The sequence below is a fragment of the Taudactylus pleione genome, unplaced genomic scaffold (assembly GCF_031769625.1).
Source record: "Taudactylus pleione unplaced genomic scaffold, aTauple2 ptg000205l, whole genome shotgun sequence".
NCBI classification, from domain to species: domain Eukaryota; kingdom Metazoa; phylum Chordata; class Amphibia; order Anura; family Myobatrachidae; genus Taudactylus; species Taudactylus pleione.
The window spans coordinates 4690864-4712538 of record NW_028284607.1 but is presented as its reverse complement, the minus strand read 5'-3'; the positions used below and the strand labels follow the sequence as shown (position 1 = coordinate 4712538).

Genomic DNA, 21675 nt, shown 5'->3' with positions numbered 1-21675 from the left:
TGATGTAATCGATGTGTATTGCTGACGTCAGAAGCTCAATCAGAACACACCCTGCAGGGACTGGCGTCCAATGAAGCAGTATAGGTCGGAACAGGAGCGCTCACTGACGTCAGTCAGAGGTCCCACCTGATTGGTTGAATCACCAAGGGACTGATTGTACGACCGTATGAAAACGCGCGTTCACGTCTGTTCAATGTTAAGTGACAGGAGCGAAGGCCAATAGTACGCAGAGGCACGCCCCACTTCGAGAAGGGGGCGGGTCTCACTATAACGCGCCGGCCTCCTATTGGATGTGACGCGCATCCGGTTTGCTGTATGTGAAAGCCCGCAGTCTATCCGCCATCTTCCCTGTCTCCCAGCACTATAGTCTCGTAGAGTAGCGCAGGGAGGGGACACAAGTTGGGTCGCACACAGACCGCGCGGGCCTGACGGGACCTGCAGCCTCCGCTGTCACCATGGAACCCAGAGCCGTCCAGACAGGCCCCCGCCAGTGACCCGCCGCCCCGTGACACCCCCCATCCCGCTCACACCCGCTATATACGATCGTCCCTGGCGGTTGCACGCACCATGTCGTCCGCCCGTTTCGACTCGTCGGACCGCTCGAGCTGGTACTTCGGCCCCGTGTCCCGGCATGAGGCCCAGTCACGGCTGCAGGGGCAGCGACACGGCGTCTTCCTGGTCCGGGACTCGTCCACCTGCCCCGGGGATCACGTTCTGTCCGTGTCAGAGAACTCGCGGGTCTCCCACTACATCATCAACTCGCTGCCCGGCCGCCGCTTCAAGATCGGGGACCAGGAGTTCGACAACCTGCCGGCTCTGCTGGACTTCTACAAGATCCACTACCTGGACACCACCACCCTCATCGAGCCTGCACCCAGGTGAGCGGCCGGCGTGTACCTGACTGTGCGGCTCCCAGCTGGAGCTGCTATAGGGAGATCCGTGATACCTGCTGCAGGAGGAGACGGTGTGTGCTCTGTGCAGCTCACCTGCAGTTATACAGGAGCTGACTGCTGTGTGTTACCACAGAGCTGTGCTATAGATGTCAGAGGTTTCCGTGAGAGCTGCAGCCGGTGGTGCCTGGTTGTGCATCTGGGTATCTCCGATATGGCTGAGCTACCTCCAGGGCTTTTCTATCGAGCCGTGTCTGCTGCTGACAACCAGTAATGAGCTAGTTATATTGTCTGTTGAATGTGCTGAAATTGTATATATGTGTGTGTGTGTGTGTGTGTGTGTGTGTGTGTGTGTGTATATATATATATATATATATATATATATATATTCCTGATCACTACTTTGCCTTTTAAAGTTTCAATTTGGCAAAGTGTTGAGGTGGGGTATAGCCCGCATAGATATGAATGTGCTTTATTATCCATTGCTTAAACCGTAGTCAAGTTTGTCAACTTGAGTCTTCTGTGTTTCATTGGTCCTAGCCGCTGTGCTACTTGACATTGATTTGTTCCCCAGCCAAATTCACGCTTTTCTTGCTGTCATGTTATTTCCCTGCTTTCTGTAGCTTTACAAAGTTGCTGATTCAGTTTGCTGGTTCCAAATTCCTGGCTATCCATGATGCTAATAAGCTGATTATCTATTGCTGATAACTTTGTGGTTTGTACATCAATTTAAATCAAGTGTCTGGAATATCTGATAAGCTAGTACAAAGCTGTTTGTAAAGTATACAAGTTGGTTTTGAAAAATGTTTATGTAACTCAGGTGTACAGATTCTCTCTACCTGATAACTTTACTGCGCTCCACAACATTCATTTATTAAAGCACCTTTTTACTGAACTTTTTGAGTTGCAGTCTAATTTAGGTACCTAGGAACATAGTTGTTTATGATATGTCCTGAGGAGATGACGCTGGGATATATGCTAGGGTGAATAGTGAATCTTGTATAGTTCATGGGCAGAGTATTCAATCGTTTGCCCAATACTGTAGTTTCCAGATCCGCAACACCGCTTGCATCAGACTCTTCCTTGGATGCCACGAAAACTATTGTTCACTCACTGATCATTTCTCATCTTGACTACTGCAACCTTATTCTCACTCTTTCAATCTGAACTCAATGCTGCAGCTAGACTTATCTTACTCTCGCACCACTCAACATCTGTCTCCCCTCTCTTTCAAGCCCTGTTCTTTATTTTCTCCCCCCTACAAAATCATCTTCAAACTCCTCACCCTCATGTACAAAGCCCTCTCCAACTTCACTGCTCCCTACATCTCCATATATAGACCGGTCAGCCAGTGACAGTCGCCTTTCGTCCACACTGGTTACATCTCACTTTCCAATTCAAGATTCCGCCAATGTTGTCCTCCCACTACTGGAACAACTACTACTGCACAGCCAATCACACAATATCGCATGTGACTGCTGGAGCGCGCATATTCGGCATACACACTGTACAATATGCCCGATTTGTTCCAATGTGCCCTATATTGTCCTTGTGTTTATGCACCCTAAGCTGTGCTCATGCTAATGTACAAGTTTAATTTGACACTGAATATTCCCCTTGCTCTGTAGCTGTGTTGAGAGTTGGTGTTATTTGTTCTTGCTGTATTGTACTGTTTTGTTGTTTGTTTGTTTTTATCATGTGCTTGTATTGTATAATCTATGTACGGCGCTGTGGACCACATCTGGTATATATGTGTAGAATTGTCGTTGTATACAGAGTTTTTAGCAGCATTGGGAATGAAGAGGACATTTGGGATATATCAGAAGCCATTATAATTAGCTGCTCTTAATCTAATCTAATTAGTTGGCCCTTGGAAATACTGTACTTATTTGCTGAACTCATTCACTGAATGCGATTACTTTGGATTTGTCTCATTATACAGGCACTCAACTGAGCGTTAATACTTTATATGGAATTCACAAAATAGTTCTCATTCTTGGTAAAGACCTACTGAATGCATGCGAGTTCCCATAATAAGACTTAAGCACATTTTTCTTCCTAATTCCATTTACACTGGGGCTCTGCCATGATTACTCGTATCTGAAGCTGGGCATTAAACTATGGTTACCACAGCAAGTCACTTTTTGTTGCATTACTTTGTCTGCATTTAAGCCATGCCAATCATGTTATTTATTTTTTTTCCTCCTTTTTATAGGTATCCAAGTCCACCTGTTGGGACAGGTTCTGTCCCAAATGTACTTGCATCAGAGGAAAACCTGGAATGTGTGCGGACTCTGTATGACTTCCCTGGGAATGACGCTGAGGACCTTCCTTTTAAAAAAGGCGAAATTTTAATGATCATAGAAAAGCCAGAGGAACAATGGTGGAGTGCCCGAAACAGAGACGGTCGTGTTGGTATGATCCCTGTACCTTACGTGGAGAAGCTTTCGCGGCTATCACTTCATGGAAAAATAGGAAACAGGAATTCAAACAGCTATGGTATACCTGAACCTGCACATGCCTATGCTCAACCTCAGACTCCCAGCCCCCTACCTGTCTCTTCCACCCCTCCTGGCGCAGTGATCACTCCCTTACCTTCTACGCAGAATGGACCGGTCTATGCTAAAGCTATACAGAAACGCGTTCCATGTGCTTATGATAAAACCGCTCTTGCATTAGAGGTAAGTTACTTGCAGTTGTATTGTGTAAGAAACAGCTGCTCCCCTGTACTAGCTGTGAGTACTTGTGCAGAAGTGTCGTCATCACGCTCCCATTTCTTTTTACCTCCATTGCAAGAAGTTGACATGGCTTTTATATGCTCTTGATATATTGGTCATTGGGCGGAATTCAATTGTTTTCGCGGCATGCATCTCCCGTCTAAAGTGACAGGAGATCGCGGGCCGCTATTCAATTGTGCCAGAATTTCACGCTGATCGCGGCCATAGAGGTCAGGTTTAGCCGCGTAAAGCAGCTAAACCCGACCAAAGTGCTGGGCGCGAATGCGAAAAGTGATGTTTGGGCGCCCAAACATGTCACTTTTCGTACATTTCAGCTCTCATCCCCCAGGGGCAGCGAGCTGAAATGTACCGCTTGGCAGCTGATCGCGCCCGACAGGAGCAAGAATAGAATAGCTCTGTCGGGCGCGATAGGGGCTGGAGAGAATTGAATTCCGCCCATTGTGTCATGTACATTGTTTCAGATTTGTTGGCAAAGCACTGATCACTACAATGCCTTTTTACTATGGGAACACGTATAACTTTTTTCCCAAAGACCACCATCTCCTAATTTCTTGACAAGAATACCCATAGACCAGAGTTGACCAAACTTCCCCATTACAGTCCATGTTTTAAGTATATCCATGCTTCAGTCTAGATGGTTTAATCAAATTGACTGAGGTATTAAGTCACCTGTGCTCAAGTATAGATATCCTTAAAACCTGGACTGTAATGGTGGAGTTTGGGAACCTCTGCCATAGAATGTAGAATTATTGGTTAGGTTTGGTGTTATTTCACCTTGCTTAGGCATTTGGATGAGTTTTTTTTTTTTTTTTTTCTACCTTGCTCATATTTTATTTTGTTTTTGGTACTTGTGTACTTTACGGACTCATTGCAGAGAGAATACAAGTGTCCTACACATTATTATTATTATTATTATTAATCATGGTAATGTCTAAATCCCCTTCACGGAGAGGACACTGACGTCTTCAGCCAGTGTCCAGCGTCATTCCCAGGGCGGAATTCAATTGATTGATCCCCCCTTCGCACCCGACGGAGCTATTCTATTGTTGCTCCTGTCGGGTGCGATCAGCTGCTAGGGCTCAATTTCAGCTCGCAGCCCCAGAGGGGTGTGGGCTGAAATGGGCGAAAAGTGTCCTGTTTGGGCACCCAAACGGCACTTTTCGCGATCGCGCCCAGCACTTTGGTCGGGGTTAGCCGTTTTACGCGGCTAAACCCGACCACTTTGGGTGCGATCAGCGTGAAACGCTGGCACAATTGAATAGCGGCCCGCGATCTCCTGTCACTTTAGACGGGAGATGCGGGCCGCGAAATCAATTGAATTCCGCCCCCAGTGTCCAGCGTCATTCCGTACCATCCAAGTGGGCATGGAGGGGGAATATAACCTTGTAGCGAGCCACTGAGCCCGAAGTGTGGTGAGCGGACAAGTTTCTTCTTTAGGTGGGGACAATTTTCGGTACTTGTGTACGTAAAGTACACAAATACCATTTAAAACATTCATTGGGTTCTCTGCAATGAGTCCGTAAAGTACACATGTACCTTTTTTTCTTTTTTTTACAAAACCGTTTTCATGTACTGTTTTTCACTTATTCACATCTCTGTAAGTAGGTCTATACAGTCTTATTTTATCAAGTGTCAATTAGTACAACGTAGTCACACAAGCCTCCCAGGGTTATTCTAATTAGGTTACTGCCTGGAAAAATGTTTGGAATGCTCTCAAGTAGGTCGGGTTGTTCTACATGAACTTCTCAAATCCCAAATCTTTTTTTTTATTATTTTTAATTCAATCCCAGTATACTTTTCAGCAAGCATCTTAGGTCAAGTTTTTCTTATTAACATGAAGGGGGGTATTCAAATAGCGGCAGTGTGGAGCTGCTTACATAACTGCTAATTACGATAACACAACACTGCACGTTTTTCTGCTCACTTCTATGGAGTGCAAGGATAAATATTCAGTTAGCGCTGTCACCGCTAATTGAATACTTCCTAAATGTTTCACTCCCAACATTGTGTACAGCACATTGAGCCTGTAAAGCTGCCCATACATGGGGTGATTTGTATCCGAACTCTCATACGATTACCTTGAAAAATTCTTCACTTGACATTCTATACGATACGATGTATTAAGATTTGTCACATTTATTTTATTACCAGTTATTTATATAGCGCACACACATTCCGCAGCGCTTTACAGAGAATATCAGAGAACATCTGTCCCTGTCCCAGTGGAGCTTACAATCTATGTTCCCTACCGCATGCTCACACACTAGGGTTAATTTTGTTGGGAGTCAATTAACCTACCAGTATATTTTTGAAGTGTGGGAGGAAACCGGAGTACCTGGAGGAAACCCACGCAAGCACAGGGAGAATATACAAACTCCACACAGTTAGGGCCGTGGTGGGAATCGAACACGCAACCTCAGTGCTGTGAGGCAGTAATGCTAACCATTACACCGTCTGTGCTGCCCATTGTACTGATCTGTTGAAATCCTTCTGCAAAACCATCTGATCTACGATGCCCAACATTGCGGGGATGCGCATCGTAATCGTCTAGAAAATGCAATTTTTTACACAATTGGTCCTTACGATCAGTTGAAAATGGCCATATCATGTGAAAAATCGCCCTGTGTTTGGGGGCCTGTAGACTACAGCTGAAGTATGTTTGTTAGTCTTTAAGTCTTTGTGGTAATGGGTACCTATATGTTCTTGCTGTACCAGCCTTAATCACACTTAAACTACATAGCTACTGACATCTTTTAAATGCATTTACACATTTTTAAATATGTGAATCGCTCTCAACACTATTTAACATTGTTCCTAGTGTTCCCATAATCATTAGTGCTAATACTTGTGTCATGGTGGTGCTTTTACATCAGTATTCAATTGTTTATTGCTTACCCATTCGTAATGGGTGCCAGACGGAGCACTTCAATTGGTTCTCCAGTCGGACGCAAGTACAGCTGGTGCCCAGACTTCTGCTCGCACCCTCCCGGGGTGGTGAGCAGTGACGTGCGGTGAGGTCAATGGCTGGGGAGGTGTACATGGAGATGGGTCTGAGTGCTGGGAGCCTTTCTCACCACCTACTCACTTTAAATCTCCCCTCAACTGCACTAAGCTTCAGTGTCCATTGATTCTTCTACCTGCATCACGGTCTTCTCTTGCTGCTGCTGGCAGCTTCGATCTCTAAACACTGCAGGGCAGTTCCTGGTCACTTGACACATTCATAGTGTCCATCAGTGCTCAAGGCACATGCCCCTTACTCTGAGGCATGCCTCTATTGTATCTTTCTGCGCAGCTTACTGCCCTTTGTGGCCCCGCCCCCCAGCTCTGCAAGCAGTGCCTGACTATATAGTAACGAGACTGAGCTGTTGGTGCCTTATCTCCTGTCTCCCTGCAGTCCCAGGAAGCTCCACAAAGCTTGTGAGTGTTAACTATAACCATTATTACAATAAACAAAGATGTTTAAGTTATACATATCTAATTTGTAGTATTCTAATCATTTTTAGATCAAATCTCAGGAGTATGACAGGGGAGGCTCTGTCTCCCCTGACTGCACGTCCCTGGTGGTGAGCATATATTCACAAAAAGTCCAGCTGTTGGGTAGCCGTTTGGGCTCCCTAACCATAACTTTAGATGGGTTTACGTGACTAAACTTGGTACATTTGTGCACGATAAGTAATGGGCTCCTGCTGCACTCATGCCCGATCGGTGCAACAATAGAATTGCTCTTTTTGACGCCCAATTAACAATTTAATTTTCCCTTTTAGAATTCATCTTAATTTATGTGTTAAGTGTAGCAAAAATGCATAATACAAATGAATCCTACATGTATGTACTTATTATATATTTTTACTAGGATTGAAAAAAACATCTAAACCGCCCTTGGGATAGTCTGCCACTGTCTGCCCTTGGGTATGTCCACTGCTGGGTCAGATTTAACATCCTTATTTGTCTATGGAGAAAGTTTTGTTTTTGGATTATTGAAAGTATAAAATGCATACAAAAAGAACTAGTCCATTCACTCAGTATTTTTTGTCTTACTTTTGGCAGTAAAGCAATAATAAGGTTTGTATGTACATTCATAAATGACATCAAACCTACTGAAACACTAGTAGCTTTGGTGTGTTCATTTCCTTTCACCACCCTTCTGACAGAAGTAGTAAATGTGCTCTCCGAGTACAGAGCCAGCAGGAGAGCGCTTTCGGTTATCAGACAGAGCAGCTTGGCAGTGAGTCAGTGTGTACAGAAGTCCATGGATTTATCAGTAAGAGGAGGAAATGACACATGGCAAAGTCGTGTGCCATTGACTCACAACATCCACACATCCCTCCGTCCCACCTGAGCGCGCAAACTTTCCTCTGACTCAGTTTTCCCACCCTGAGGCCATGGATTCCAGTAATAACCAATGGACAACAGATCACAGCAAGCTACCTGCAAGTTTCCTATGGGCGGATTGCGATTCATGCGTCTGACAATAGCAAATATTTCCAGTTATGCAGAGACCAACTAGTTGGGACCTGCATGTGCATCATTTTCCCAAGGTACATAGATATTCTCCTATTGAAGGGTGTCCTCTGACATCTACTTTATATAACTGCAGAAAAATGAATCTAGGACAAATAATATAGTTTAGTTTGAAAAATAAATATGTTACAGGTGATGTATGTGTAACTTTCTGTATAAACTCTAGGTTCTAATGTAATTACTGTAGTATTTATTGGGACAAATATATGTATTAATGCACCGCCTACTGTAATCTGACATATAGGTATATGGGCGTACCTGTTGTGCTTGTAGAAGTACATTTTATAATTGTAGAAAATGTTTTGTATCAAACTTTGTAGTTTTAATACACTTTAGATTGCAATTTTAAATTCTAGCATTGTAAGCATGCATACAGGATGGTGGTATGTTCTATCAGTAAGAGAACTGATCTTTCTGCAATCTATTAACATAAGATTAGTTTCTGTCATATCCTGAGCCTATGCATCAGATTTGGTTTTCCCTACTTATACCCTGTACCCCTTTTCCACTGAGATCCCAGGAACGACCCGGGATTTGGGTCACTGTTCCAATCTGGGACAGACCCTGTTCCCACTTCGTGTCGTTTACACTGCACATCTTCTGTTGGCAAAGCGATGAGAAATCCAGAACTCCCCAGGATTGGGTCAAAACCGGAATGAAGGACAGGACCGGTGACCTGCAGCTGGGGGAAGGGATGTCCCGTCTGGGAGGGTGTCTGTCACAGAAGTCACCGGAGAGTCGGGCAGGGGAAGATTAGTCTCTGTATGAACCGGGGATGGCGCAAAACCAGAACAGTCCTGACCATACAGGGAGGTTGTAATCTCTCACTCCCCGGTGACAGTTGTCACAGACACCGTTCATTTTTTTTTTTATTTAACCAATCCCCATGCTGTAATCTGAGCCCGAGTTACCTGTTTGCACTGCCCATTAACCAGGGTCCTACCCGTGGCCAACGCTGTTCGCTTCCTGGTTCGGATTCCCAGGTCACTTGACCCGGGTTTTTTTTTTTTTTTTATTGGACCCTTTTCCACTGCTGCTAAAACCCAGGTTATTGCTGCTAAAACCCAGGTTATTGCTGTGATAACCCAGGTTGTGGCTCAGTGGAAATTAGTTTTGTCTCATTTTCTATTTAAGAGTGCAGCATGGACCATTTTGCTAGCAGTCCCTTATATAGTGAGTGGTACCTTTTTTACAATTGCACTTACACATAATAAATAAAATCTTTCTGGATGTCATCTTTCTTGGTCTTTGGTCCCTTACAAGAGCCTGCAGACTCCTACACTTACATGACTGGCTCTTGAATTCTTTCATTTGTCCACCTTTGTGGCGGATTTGATGCGGCTTTTGCTGAACGATATAACATTAGGCTACACTCATTGCCTTGCTTGGAGTGAGTGTGAACACGTAGTATTTGTCCCCAGGCGTCACTGCTTCCAGCACTGTAGAAAAACAGTACATGTACATACAAATAGTAATTTTTTTTTTAAGGTGTTATTAATAAAGCTGGTGGTTAATTTGTGTTTTATTTTACCAAACATTTTTTAAGATGTATTCAATTTGTTTATATCCAGCTAATAGAGTAGCATTATTTGTACTCTAGGCCAGTGGTTCCCTTACTGGGTGTCGTGGGGCACTTGCAGGGGTGCCATTGGTTGGTGGTCCAGAACCAAATCAAATTATTTATGGTCCATGTGATGGGAAACAAAACAGAGCTGGTGGATGCTAAATGTAAAATATGTGGTTAACAGAAGTGCAACCCTTTCCACCACCACATAACTGACCTAGGGATAACATGTAAGCACAATTTTACTTTTACTATTTTTTGATAAATTTCTCATTTTGAAACTTTGGCTTGTTGTGGTATAAAATGGTGATACTGTAGTGCGCTGTCATTCAGGAAAAGTTTGGAAACTACTGCTCTAGGCTATAAATCAGTAAGGCTAGGGCTCAAATTCAGACAGGTTCCCGACTGCTAAATCCCGGCAAGGGTTAAACGACAGGCGTCGAAATCTCGACGCCTGTTATTTGACCTACGCCTGTAGACCAGCGCCAGGCATCCCGATCGAAGGGATGCCGGGTGCGGATAGCTGCTTGGGGGAGGGTTAGGTTTAGGGCTCCTGGGGGGGACTTAGGGGTAGGCACCGCCCAGGAGGTTAGGGTCAGGCTAGGGGAAGGGGTGGTTAGGGTTAGGCCTACCCCTGGGGAGGTTAGGGTTAGGCACCCCCCCCCCCCAGGAGGTTAGGGTTATGCACACCTGGGGGTAGGTTAGGGTTAGGCACCCCCCTGGGGGACTTGGGTTTAGGCGGTGGGGAAGGTGGGTGTTAGGATTAGGCACTTAGGGGTGCCTAACCCTAACCTCCCCCCCAAGGGATGGTTAGGGGGTAGAATAGGTTAGTTTATACTTGCCTACCAAAGTTCGGGATTTCCACCTGTGTCGGGCTGCCGGGATTTGAACCGCCGGCCACATGTAAATCATACTGAATCCGTCCTGACAGCTTGCACATCCTTGCGTTTTGAGAAAATATGCTGTTTTGGTGGCTGGAGCATATCTGGGCATTCCTGTGGGAGCAATAGATGCTCTGCATAGTGCTGAGCATTTTGCCAGATCACTATCAGCATGTTTGTGGTCTTCTGACTGCTGGTAACCGGCAACCAAACAGAACATTTTTCCCATTGGTCCTGCAGTGGGATGCAGCTATTAAATTACGAAATTGTAGCATTTTGGTAACACCATATTGTTATGGATATACTGGGTATCCTGGTAAAAAGAATATATTCATGGACCACCATGGACACTTTCTAAATAGTTCCTGCTTTTTGGGACTGCAATGGATGTATTTGTAGTATGAGATTCTCCACATAGAGAATCACATAGAGATAGTCATAATCTGGTTCTACATACTAAATTGCCCTTCGGTAGCTGTCATTTTATACCTGATAATGTTTCTTCTTTATTTATAGGTGGGTGACCTGGTGAAAGTGACTCGGCTGAATATTAACGGGCAGTGGGAAGGAGAAGTGAATGGGCGAAAAGGGCTTTTCCCCTTTACACATGTGAAAATCATCGACCCCCAGAATCCAGATGATAACGAGTGACTTTTTAATCTCCGTTTGGTTCTGCTTAATTCACCCTCCCTCCTGCCAGATCCTCTGAAGCTTGGCATATAGTTCCACTCAATCTTTCAGCAGCCTGGTTATTTGACACTTCTGAAAATAACACACTGCAATGTTCACCTACTGAAGCATGTAACATAGCTGTGTCTGTCCATAATGCAAAGTGCTGCTTACCATGTGTTCAAAGGTCTGAACAAACTTGCTTATCTGTGCTGTATTGCCAGCTGCTAATCCTGCATTACTGTGGAGAACAATGTCTGGTGGAATCTGAGGCTTCTGATATTTTTGTGTTTTTTGTTTTTTTGAGTGGGGGGAGTGGTTGGAGGGCTGTTCCCTCTTGAACAAATTTAAATCATGCCTAAAGGATTAATGAGGACATTAGTACAATGACTTAAAACATGGCTGCAAAGCTGTGTTGAGAAGTTACCCCACTTCAGTTGTTTCTGAATATGGATAGATTGTCTATTGCACCCAACTGTTGTACACTATGAAATCCCTATTACTTGTGGGAAGAACTTGTGTGGTAGTCAGTTAAACTGAGGCCTTTATTTATACCGCAAATCCTGTTAATTATTGTTCTACACAGGAATTTGATATCTTCTTTCAAATGCAGAGTTCGGTGCCTGGCCTTCATACAATGAATGGATTGACATGTAATACTCCACTATGCTGCAGTATGTTTTATTCTCTCCTTGGTGCCATTATAGAGTTGTTCTGTGAGATGTTCAGCACATAGAGCTCCTGGAGATTCCCTGAATATTGTCTTTTTAAACTTTTGGTTACAGTTAAAATAAATATAAATCTGACCCCTTAATCTGTACTGTTGCAGAATGTCTATCATTTGAGTAGCTGTGAAACCACTTTATCTTAACAACATATAGGGGGCAACATAGTTGTAAGTTCCAGGAGCTGTCAGTGCCTATTGCCCAACGGGGCAATTAAATTGTTGCTCTGTTCGGGCGCGAACAGGTGCCGGCATTTCTACACTCTCTCTTTCCCCCCCCTCTCCCTGAGGAGGTGAGCAGTAATGTGCGTGAGGTCTGTGGTTTGAGCGCCCAAACCAGAGCGTTAGACAGTTTAGCTGCTATAAGATGCTAAACCCAGTCTCATTGGCCGCGACGAGCAGTAATTAATGGGCGTCCCAAAAAAATTTAATTGCTACATTGGGCATACATTAATTATCGCGGCACCCAAAACAATTGAATCGTCCCCCATAATTTTTTTCTTTTTTTTTTTTTCTTTCTTGTGGTCCAGTATTTCAGTAATCCCAGCTGCATTCATAAAACTTTTTTGTTGGGCTTTTGATTTCTTATGCAGTAAAATAGCACAAGAAGAGGAAACCAATTCTCACACAACGAGCCAGCTCCTTATTTCCATCTCCTGTTTGTTTTGCCCACTTTTCTTGAAATGGTGCAAATGACTATGCAAAGTAAAATTGCCTTGACTCCAGATATTAAGAGGTCTGAAATACATTTTCAGGCTTCTCATACAGTTGGTATCCCCTACATCTCCTTTTGAAAACCAAATCGGATTCTCTGTTTACTGCCTAATTTTAATACCCCTGTCATTTTTAACCCAGCCCAGTTTGACAGGTGCTCTCCCTCGATTCGCTGCTTTTTTGTTTTTGGCTCTGGAAGCTTTCGGTCTAAGTGTGTGATCGCTGCTTTAGCCATGCTTTGCAAATTCACTTTTTGATCCAATTGGATGTTTACGAATCTCTCAAATGTTGAAAGGGAATCTCATTTGGGACACTTGCTAATGAGGGCAATGTTTTATTTAATTTTTATAAAGGGAGGAAGAAATGCATTTGTGCCATTTTGTTTGCTTGTAAATTGTAATTTTATATTGTATTTACCTTTTTTGGGAGGGATTTATGTTTTGCGATTCAGTGTAATTAACATTTTTAACTGTTTTGAAAACATTGATGCTCACTTCATAAAACGCATTTTTGTTCCCACTTGATGTTTTCTCTGTAACTTTCGGAGGGCCAGCCTACATGATTGCTTTCTCTTGTAGGGGGGACGTGTGACTCAATAGGTTACATAGAATACACAATACTTGTAGGTGTATGCTTTTTAACCTGATTTTTGTTTTTGAAGAGGGGAGAAAATCATAGCTTTGAGTTTTATTTTTTTGTGCTGTAAAATTAACAGTATTAAATTACTTATATTCTTAGAATACACCATGTGTCTTCATTCTGTTTAAAATAAATGTTTATATTTTGTAGAACAACTATAGATAAATACAATAATTGAAGTGGATAATCTGATTGCAGGGAACCACAGCTGAAATGTAATGGTGAAAGCTCTCCGTAACATTGCATTGTTCAGACTGTTAGGCCCGGGTACACATGAAGCAATGTATTGGATGATCTCTAGTTTTGAGGCAAATTGGAATGACACATATTTCACCTTGCATAGTGTGTATACTCAATCACTCATTCATGTGTGTTGTTCATCTCCTCTTCACATCTGATGTGTTGCATGTCAGATGGGGAAGATGTTGTAAACTATGTGCTGCACCTCCAAATGCATACCTCCCAACATGACCCTCCAGGAGGGACACAATGCTCTGGTCCTGGACTTCCCTGGTAAGAGCTGGGGCTGCAGCGCAGTTCAAAATTCAGATAGGGGAGCCACACCAACTGTCATTTCACACACTGCCCAACATCACTGGCTGCGAATCACTTGCAGTTGGTGCGACTCCCCTATTTGAATTTTGGACTGTGCTGCAGCCCCACCTCTGGAGCCTCCACCAATCATAACTTACCAGGGAAGTCCAGGACCAGAGCATTGTGTCCCTCCTGGAGAAGGTCATGTTGGGAGGTTGAAAGTTGTGCAGTGTGTAAGCTCAATTGTACAACCATAAGATAAATAGGTCCAGTCTTTCCGTTGAAAACCTCACTTGACTAGCCAGGGATCTACACAATGATTGCATACTGTGCACAGGAGAAAAGATTAATTGGATACAATGCTCCGACATGATATATCGTGCCGTCGTTCAGAAGATTGCACAGTGTGCGCTCTATATCATGTGTTCTAGGATGAAGGGAAATTGAAACGACCATTGTGTCATTTGTGCATCATTCTGATGTGTACCTAGCCTAAAGCTAGGTACACACTATACAATTATTCTGCCAATAACCAGGATTTCGGGCCAATGTTTCTGTAGTGTGTAGGCATGATGGTTTTTGCCAAACGCCGATATAAAGGCCCACTTTGGCTCGGTTTCAATTATCCGATTTTTCAGACTTTCGAAAAAATGTCGGCCAAAAGGTCCCAATATCGTGTAGTGTGCGGGCATTCATGATAAGCAGACTATCTATCTTACCATTCTTTTTGTATAATTCCCAAACAACCGGGGGGGGGGGGGGGGGGGGGAGAGGAAAGAGGGAGCCACCGCACTTGCTATTGGTGAATCAATTATCCCCAATTCCAATTCAGGTTTTAAGGATATACATGCTTGAGTCCATATGGTTAAATCAACTGAGGTAATTAAATTCACTTGTGCTCAAGTATGGATAGCTTTAAAATGTGGACTGTAATGGTGGAGTTTGTAGACACCTATAATGTGTACCGCTGATGTCTGGACCTTAAGTCATGGCGGTTGTCTGTTCATTCGAAAAATCGCTCTAGTCTAGTGCATAGCTAACTCTACAGTTATACATATTCAAAATGAAAAGATTTCTCGCAATGCAGACTTGGTAATCGCAGCACTGCTGCAATTATTGATACATAGGCAGAGATGTATAACATTTTCTAGTGGAGTACATCAGTTTCCTAAACTCTGCTATTACAGTCCAGAGTCCCTCAGAGTCTTAGAACAGACTTGTACTTTTATTCCAAGCATGTATAAGCCCATGAACTGTTTTGCTGAGCATTGCAGCAAAGTAAACTTAGTATGTGTGGCTGCCTGCCAGGTTATATAGTAGTGAAGGGGGAGGGGTATGAGAAGTCAGACAGTATAGATTCAAGTCATGTGCAATCTAGAGCTCCATTACAAGCGGGTTACTAACCTCTTAAAAGGTTGTTAGTAAATTCCTTCCCAGTAACAGCACTTCCCCAGGACAGGTCACCTTTTGGTGCCACTTGGACTTCACAGGGATGGATCCGCTACTGCAGGGGTATTCAACTTGTGGCCATCCAGCTGCTGTGGAACTTCACATCGTAACATGCCCTGCCGCAGTTTTGTTGTTATGGCATGCTAAAACTGTGACCGGGCATGCTGGGATGTGTAGTTCCACAACAGCTGGATGGCTGCATGTTGAATGCCCCTGCATTGCAGTGTCTAATTGAAGTCCTTTAAAGCTGCTGTATCTGGTACGTCTTTTTTTTTTTTTTTTTCAGGGACCGTCATATCTGTAGTGAACTGCAGATATAATAGCTACAGATGTGCCCTCATACACCTAGCCGCAATACGCCATTCATGTCTTATTTGCATTGCAGACGTAGTGAAATTCCGCTCTGTACCAGAGATGTTGGGTTGTGACTTTAACCGCACAGCAATTAGTTTTAAATATATACAATGTCGCAGGTGAAGCCCAATGGAACTTGGTGTGGGGAAAAAAAGAAAGCTGTGGCCGCTGCATTGTAGCACTTTGTATACAGGTTCAGACTCCGTCGCACACAAGTACAAGTATTGCACATAAAAGTAATCTGTGGTCTTGTGAAGCAATTCTAGTTCATCGTATTGCGTTTAAGAGACTCTGGTGAAAAAGACTTGTCACAAGCTGAGACACGGAACCTGGTGCGCCACGAAGGGCTGTTTAGCGAGACTGCGGCAATAGTGTATGAGGACAGATCAGTATATATGAGAACTGTGTTGCTACGAAGTAAAGCAAAGGCTGGGAGTCTCACCAATGCAGGTAGTATTGGAAGAACGAGGAGATCTGCTAACATCCCTTTTATGTGTAAAGATAATAGCATGAAAGTAGGTGTAAAGTGATTCTGTGATTCTGAGCCTTGTCACTAGCACAAATGTAACTGTTACATCTGAACAAAGCATAACAATGAATAGCCATTTGCACGTATAAGGGAAAAGTATACTTTTCTCCTGCGAGGGGATGTGTTCCCCTGTCACTGCTTGCTTCCTCTTTTGTAGTAAATAAATGGCTGGATCCATAGGAGCATGCTAAGGCTAACTGTACAAAGGAAATATGTGCACCTACAGTATTTCTGTACTTAACGTACCCCATTAGATAAGGACAATTTAACCTAATGTGTACTTATATGGAGGAAGAATAAAAGGGGATCAGTTTAAATAAGGGTGCACTCAGACCCCTCCTAATAAATAAAATATATTAAACTTTATTGGATATGTTTTAAAATTATTAATCAGGCTTGTCAATATACAATAAGAGGCTATATATTGCTTATTTTATTTATAAATCAATGTATTGTATCAGTGCTAATTGTTGCTCAATGATATTCAATATTAACACATTGTAATCAATATGCCCTAGGGTAGATTGGTAGATTTACTCACCACTAGGGCACCTAACACTTGGTTGCTTACGCTCTGCTGCTTATCTTGGTGTTATGGTCGCTAATGTAGCAATGTATATTATCCATGTCCTTGTCCTATTTTGTCCTGTAAGTCACTGGTCAAAAACTTGTTTATGTACTATGTAAGGCGCTGCGGAACACTTTTGGCGTCATATAAATGATGATAATAATAATGGCCAAATCTGAAAGATCTGAGTGTTTTACTGAGCACCATTAGTTTAGTAGAATGTGGTATTTGTTGTCGTGTCCCAAATTACTTTTAATGGTTCCCCAGCAGCAGATCTGGATCTGTGAATCCAGATATCCTAAAATGCATATCTAAAAGTGTGTAATTGGTCATTTAGGCACCACTAGCCTCGTCAACTACCTGCTTTGTGATGGCCAAATTATTACTACCAGTTATTGATATAGCGTACACACATTTGTACCTTCCCCAGTGGAGCTTACATACATACTAGGTTTCATTTTTTGTTGGGATCCAATTAACCTACTAGTGTGGGAGGAAACCCACCCAAGAATATACAAATTCCACCCAGTTTGGGCCACAGTGGGAACCGAATCCACAACCTCAGTGCTGTTAGGCAGTAATGCTGATCATTACACCATCTGTGCTGCCCCAAATGTGGCATATACACTCAATAGCGCAGGTCCAGGATGGATAATAAATAAGCATTTAAGTCAGGGCTTGACAAAGCATGGGGTTAGAGTATCTGATGTACCATTTAATGGAGATTACATTCTTTGTGCAGTCATTTCGATTGATATTAATGGATTATTATCCTTTTATATGGTGCCACACGTGTTCTGCAACACCTTACAGAGTACATAAACTAATACAAGAAAGTGAACAAGAAATTAGTAACTTGCAGGACAAGGACATGGTTTATATACATTGCTGCAATAGTGATGAAAACACTCACAATAAGCAGCAGGGAGTTATCAGTCATGTGTTAGGTGCCCTTGTGGGGAGTAAGGAGTAGAAGAAAGTGAAAGGAGAAGCACATGAGGGAAGAGGTCCCTGCTTGTGAGAGCTTACATTCTAAAGGGGAGGGACAGACAGGCGTGACACAGAAGGGGAAGATAGGGAGGAAAGAGCATGAGGTGGGTTAGGATGAGAGCTGGAAGGCCTTGACGAAGTAGTGGGTCTTGAGAGCCTGTTTGAAGATTTGTAGAGCTATGACCATTGATAAAAAAAAGATACTGATGACTCCAGTGTTGGATTGGCTGCATTAATTTATTAACGTGTATATAATATCTGCTTATTTCACAGCACTTAATACTTGGCTACAAACCAAGTAATAAAACGAGAGTGGCTATTAATAAATAGATATATGTATGGTGGTACCCTGCTCACATTCAATATATAGGCATGGGAAAGTCTTCATAAGCATGTCACATTTTAGCAAATTGTATCGACGCACTAATCTGCCAATGGGCATCTGATCTTATATGGCAGTGAGTCATTGGGGGTTATGTAATAGGTTCTGATTTCACAGAGCTCTCTTTTTCTGCGAGATTGCAGCTAAAATTTAAAGAGGCAATCTGTTATTAGGCAGAACCAGCATTATGTCCGATTGCTTCTTTAAATTTTAGCTGCAATCTCACAGAATAAGACTGCTCCATGAAATCAGAACCTATTACATAAACTTCATTGACTTTTATAAGTAATTGAGCATGTGTTTGGGACCTAGGTAAAAGCAAACTAAAGTTTATGGAGACCTTTATGTACCATACGTTTTAAAAAGGAAATGTAATAAAATGTATGTCACACCTTTAAATTGCTCTATACATTTATATAATGTCTCTCCCATTAAGTAACTTCGCCTTATGGAGCAGGGGAAGAGGTGTGCAGCCAATAACCCCATGTGTGCCACCTGAATCCTCTGCTAGTCAGCTGTGCATTATTTTATATAATGACATTGTGATACTTTGTGTCCAAGTTAATACACTGCATTAGAGGGGGGTGTACACTAGTATCTGTTCTCCCTGATCTAAATCTGGAAATGAGAAAATAAAATTTGGTGGCTGATATTTTTACGATTAACATGAGAAATGTGGATGTTAGGGTTAGGCACCCTAAAGGAAGGTTAGGGGGTAGAATTAGATAAGTATAAACTAATCTTTAGGACGATCAGGATTTCCTCCTCCTGTCAGGCTGGCGTTGCCGGGATTTGAACCGCCGGCCTTGCGGCTAGCGACAAGTCATACAGAATGCGTAGTGTTCTTTTATGCAAATGCAGGTGTGTTGACATGGCAGAGATGTGCTGGCTTTCTGTATATGCAGCCTTCTCTGTTCATCATATTGGGCCTGATTCACTACGGATTGCAACAGCAGTTATGCACGCAGTCTCACTGCGAAGATCTGCTATGCCATTGCAGCACTACACAAGGACGCCCACCTTACCTTACACACATCCGTAATGTTTAGCAAGACTGCGAAACCATCGGTAACATCGAGTACCATCGCAAGCTCTAACCTTACTCAGGAATTGCTAACCTCATCGCACGCACTGAAAGCCCAAGCTGCATATGGCATCACAGTGGCTAATTTATGCACGCCCCTGCAACGGCATTCAAACGTGCTGGCATGCCTGCGTTTCACCAATCACCTCCCACAAAAGGTACTTCCTGCCAATCACTCTGCAATGGGTCTGTGTAGTCACTGCAGTCCCGATCGTAGGGGCTGGTTTACGCATGCTGCGATGCATGTGCAGATCGCCACAATCACCCATTTGCGTGCGTAATCGCAGTTGCAATCCTTGCTGAATTTGGCCCATTGTTACTACTTTATCTTTATTTAAAATGCACATCCAAACTCATTTTCTAAACCTGTCGGTTACATATGCGCATTCACATGGAACATACGTGTTCCCTTTATCTTCCAAAAATGAATCCACAGAAATATATTTTTAATTTAAAAAAAAAAAAAAAAAAATGAGGCTGCCTCTTTCTATTTAATGCATGATAGCCAGACCTGGGTTAAAGATCTTTTGAGTATAGTGTTTATAAATGCCACTGCTACATATAGTAAACTGGTAAATGTATGCAATCCTGTGACTGTCTAATTCTTGTAATGCTTATAGGGAACAGTCACACATAGATGATGCTATTACTGGCTAATAACATAGGACCCCTTCCTTGCAGCTATGCCACCAAGTAGGTCAGGGGTGGGGAACCTTTATTCTGCCGAGGGCCATTTTAATATATATAACATCATTCGCAGGCAAGGTGCAGGCCATGCCCCATCCATGTGCGGCACACGGGCGGGGCCACAATGACCGGTGATTACAGCAATGCCCGGAGCATCCTCAAGATGCTTCAGGGAACTGTAAGGGCAGAGGTGTGACCGTATGAAGCGTTCCAGATGGCACTGCTGCATAGATTCTGGCTGCAGGGTTCCATTCTAGGCGCCCTGCTAGCAGAAAAAAAAAAAAAAAAAGCTCAAAGGGTCAGACCAAATGATTCCGGGGGCCTCACACGGTCCCCGGGCCTGAGGTTCCCCATCCCTGAAGTAGGTGATGGTCAAAAAAATCTCGGTGCAGCCCTTCTGAAAGCTGTGGCTATATGAGGCTGTGAAGGGGAGGCTGGCTGTGTAAAAACGTCAAGAGCCAATTCACGTATCAAAAGCTTCATGTGTATTTCCAACCAAACATAAATGTAGGTCCATGTTTATCATTTCGCTTGTGAAGTTAAACACAGCACACAGAATGTTTGTAGCAGATAGACTGTGTTTAATACCACAGAAAACCTGAAATCTGCCTAAAACTACATCACTCTACATGGAGAAAATACAATTGGAAAACCTGTAAAAGACCAGGTTTATTTTGTAATGCTGACTGCATGTTGAAGCATTAGGAAATTTGAACCAATATTGTGTGTCACTGTCGGCTGACTTGGGTAAACTATAGGCCTGTGAGTTTCGTCATCTTATAACTATTCCTAGGCCCAATTATACTGGAAGCCGTGGGACTAAGCAGCAACTACTCATCATATATCTGGATGTATACAAGGGTGGCCACTTTGTACACTTGTGCTGTAGATTGGTACTTGTGTCAAGGCCCCCTTACACCTACTGACCGGTCCTGCGATCGGGTCGGAAATGGTGACCATCGATGTTCTTCGATCTGTCGGAGGATCGGTGAAATGCTCCATTTTAAATTTCACCGATTTGCAAATCACAATCATTTTGATCGTGGTCGGCAAATCATTGAAATCCAACATGTTCGACTTTACCAATCCTGAGAGGCCGAGTTGCAGGACCGCGGCGATCCGTCGCCAGTGTATGGGCCCCTTTAGGCAGCAGGAGTGTCCTATGTCTGATCAGCATATTATAAAGACTTTTCTGCAGGTGTTACTTACCCAGGCTTAAATGTTACACAATGCAGTAAAACCAGGTTGCATTCAGCTTGAGGATGATATCCCATGGGAGATACAGATATTGTTTTAGTGCTGCTATTCAATGTATATTTGCAAAGTATGTGTAAATTATAGTTTATTACACACAATGCTGACACATTGAGCTGGGGTCTAGCAGGCTGGTTGTTTTTTTATTTTTTTTTTAAATGCAGTTTTAAATAAAGAACAAGTCAGAAAGTTAGCTGGAAATCTAAACTAAAGCCCCGTACACACAAGATGATTTTTTTTTTAACGATATCTTCATCTAGTGTGTATGCACTTACCAACGAGCGATGCACGCTCCCACGGGTCGTTAACGATATCCCCAGTCGTCTGTACATGCAGCCCAGTGTGGGGAAATCATTAGCGAATAGCGATGCCATGCTGCTGAATGCAGTAGGGTGTTGTTGCCTAACTCCCCCCCCAGAAGCTGTCGTTTGCCGTTGCGGCATCGGTTAGTGTATGCACTTACCAATGCCGGCACTCCCGCTGGGTCTGCCGCATCTAACATCG

At 43.2% G+C, this 21675-nt stretch overlaps 1 protein-coding gene across 1 annotated transcript; it reads left to right on the top strand.

Moving 5' to 3' along the window:
- Nucleotides 1-296: 296 nt before the first annotated feature.
- Nucleotides 297-13443, top strand: CRKL (CRK like proto-oncogene, adaptor protein). Its single transcript, XM_088477859.1, has 3 exons — nt 297-878; nt 3106-3571; nt 11111-13443. The coding sequence occupies exons 1-3, from the start codon at nt 568-570 to the stop codon at nt 11243-11245; spliced, it is 912 nt and encodes a 303-aa protein (XP_088333985.1). The 5' UTR covers nt 297-567; the 3' UTR covers nt 11246-13443.
- Nucleotides 13444-21675: the final 8232 nt, after the last annotated feature.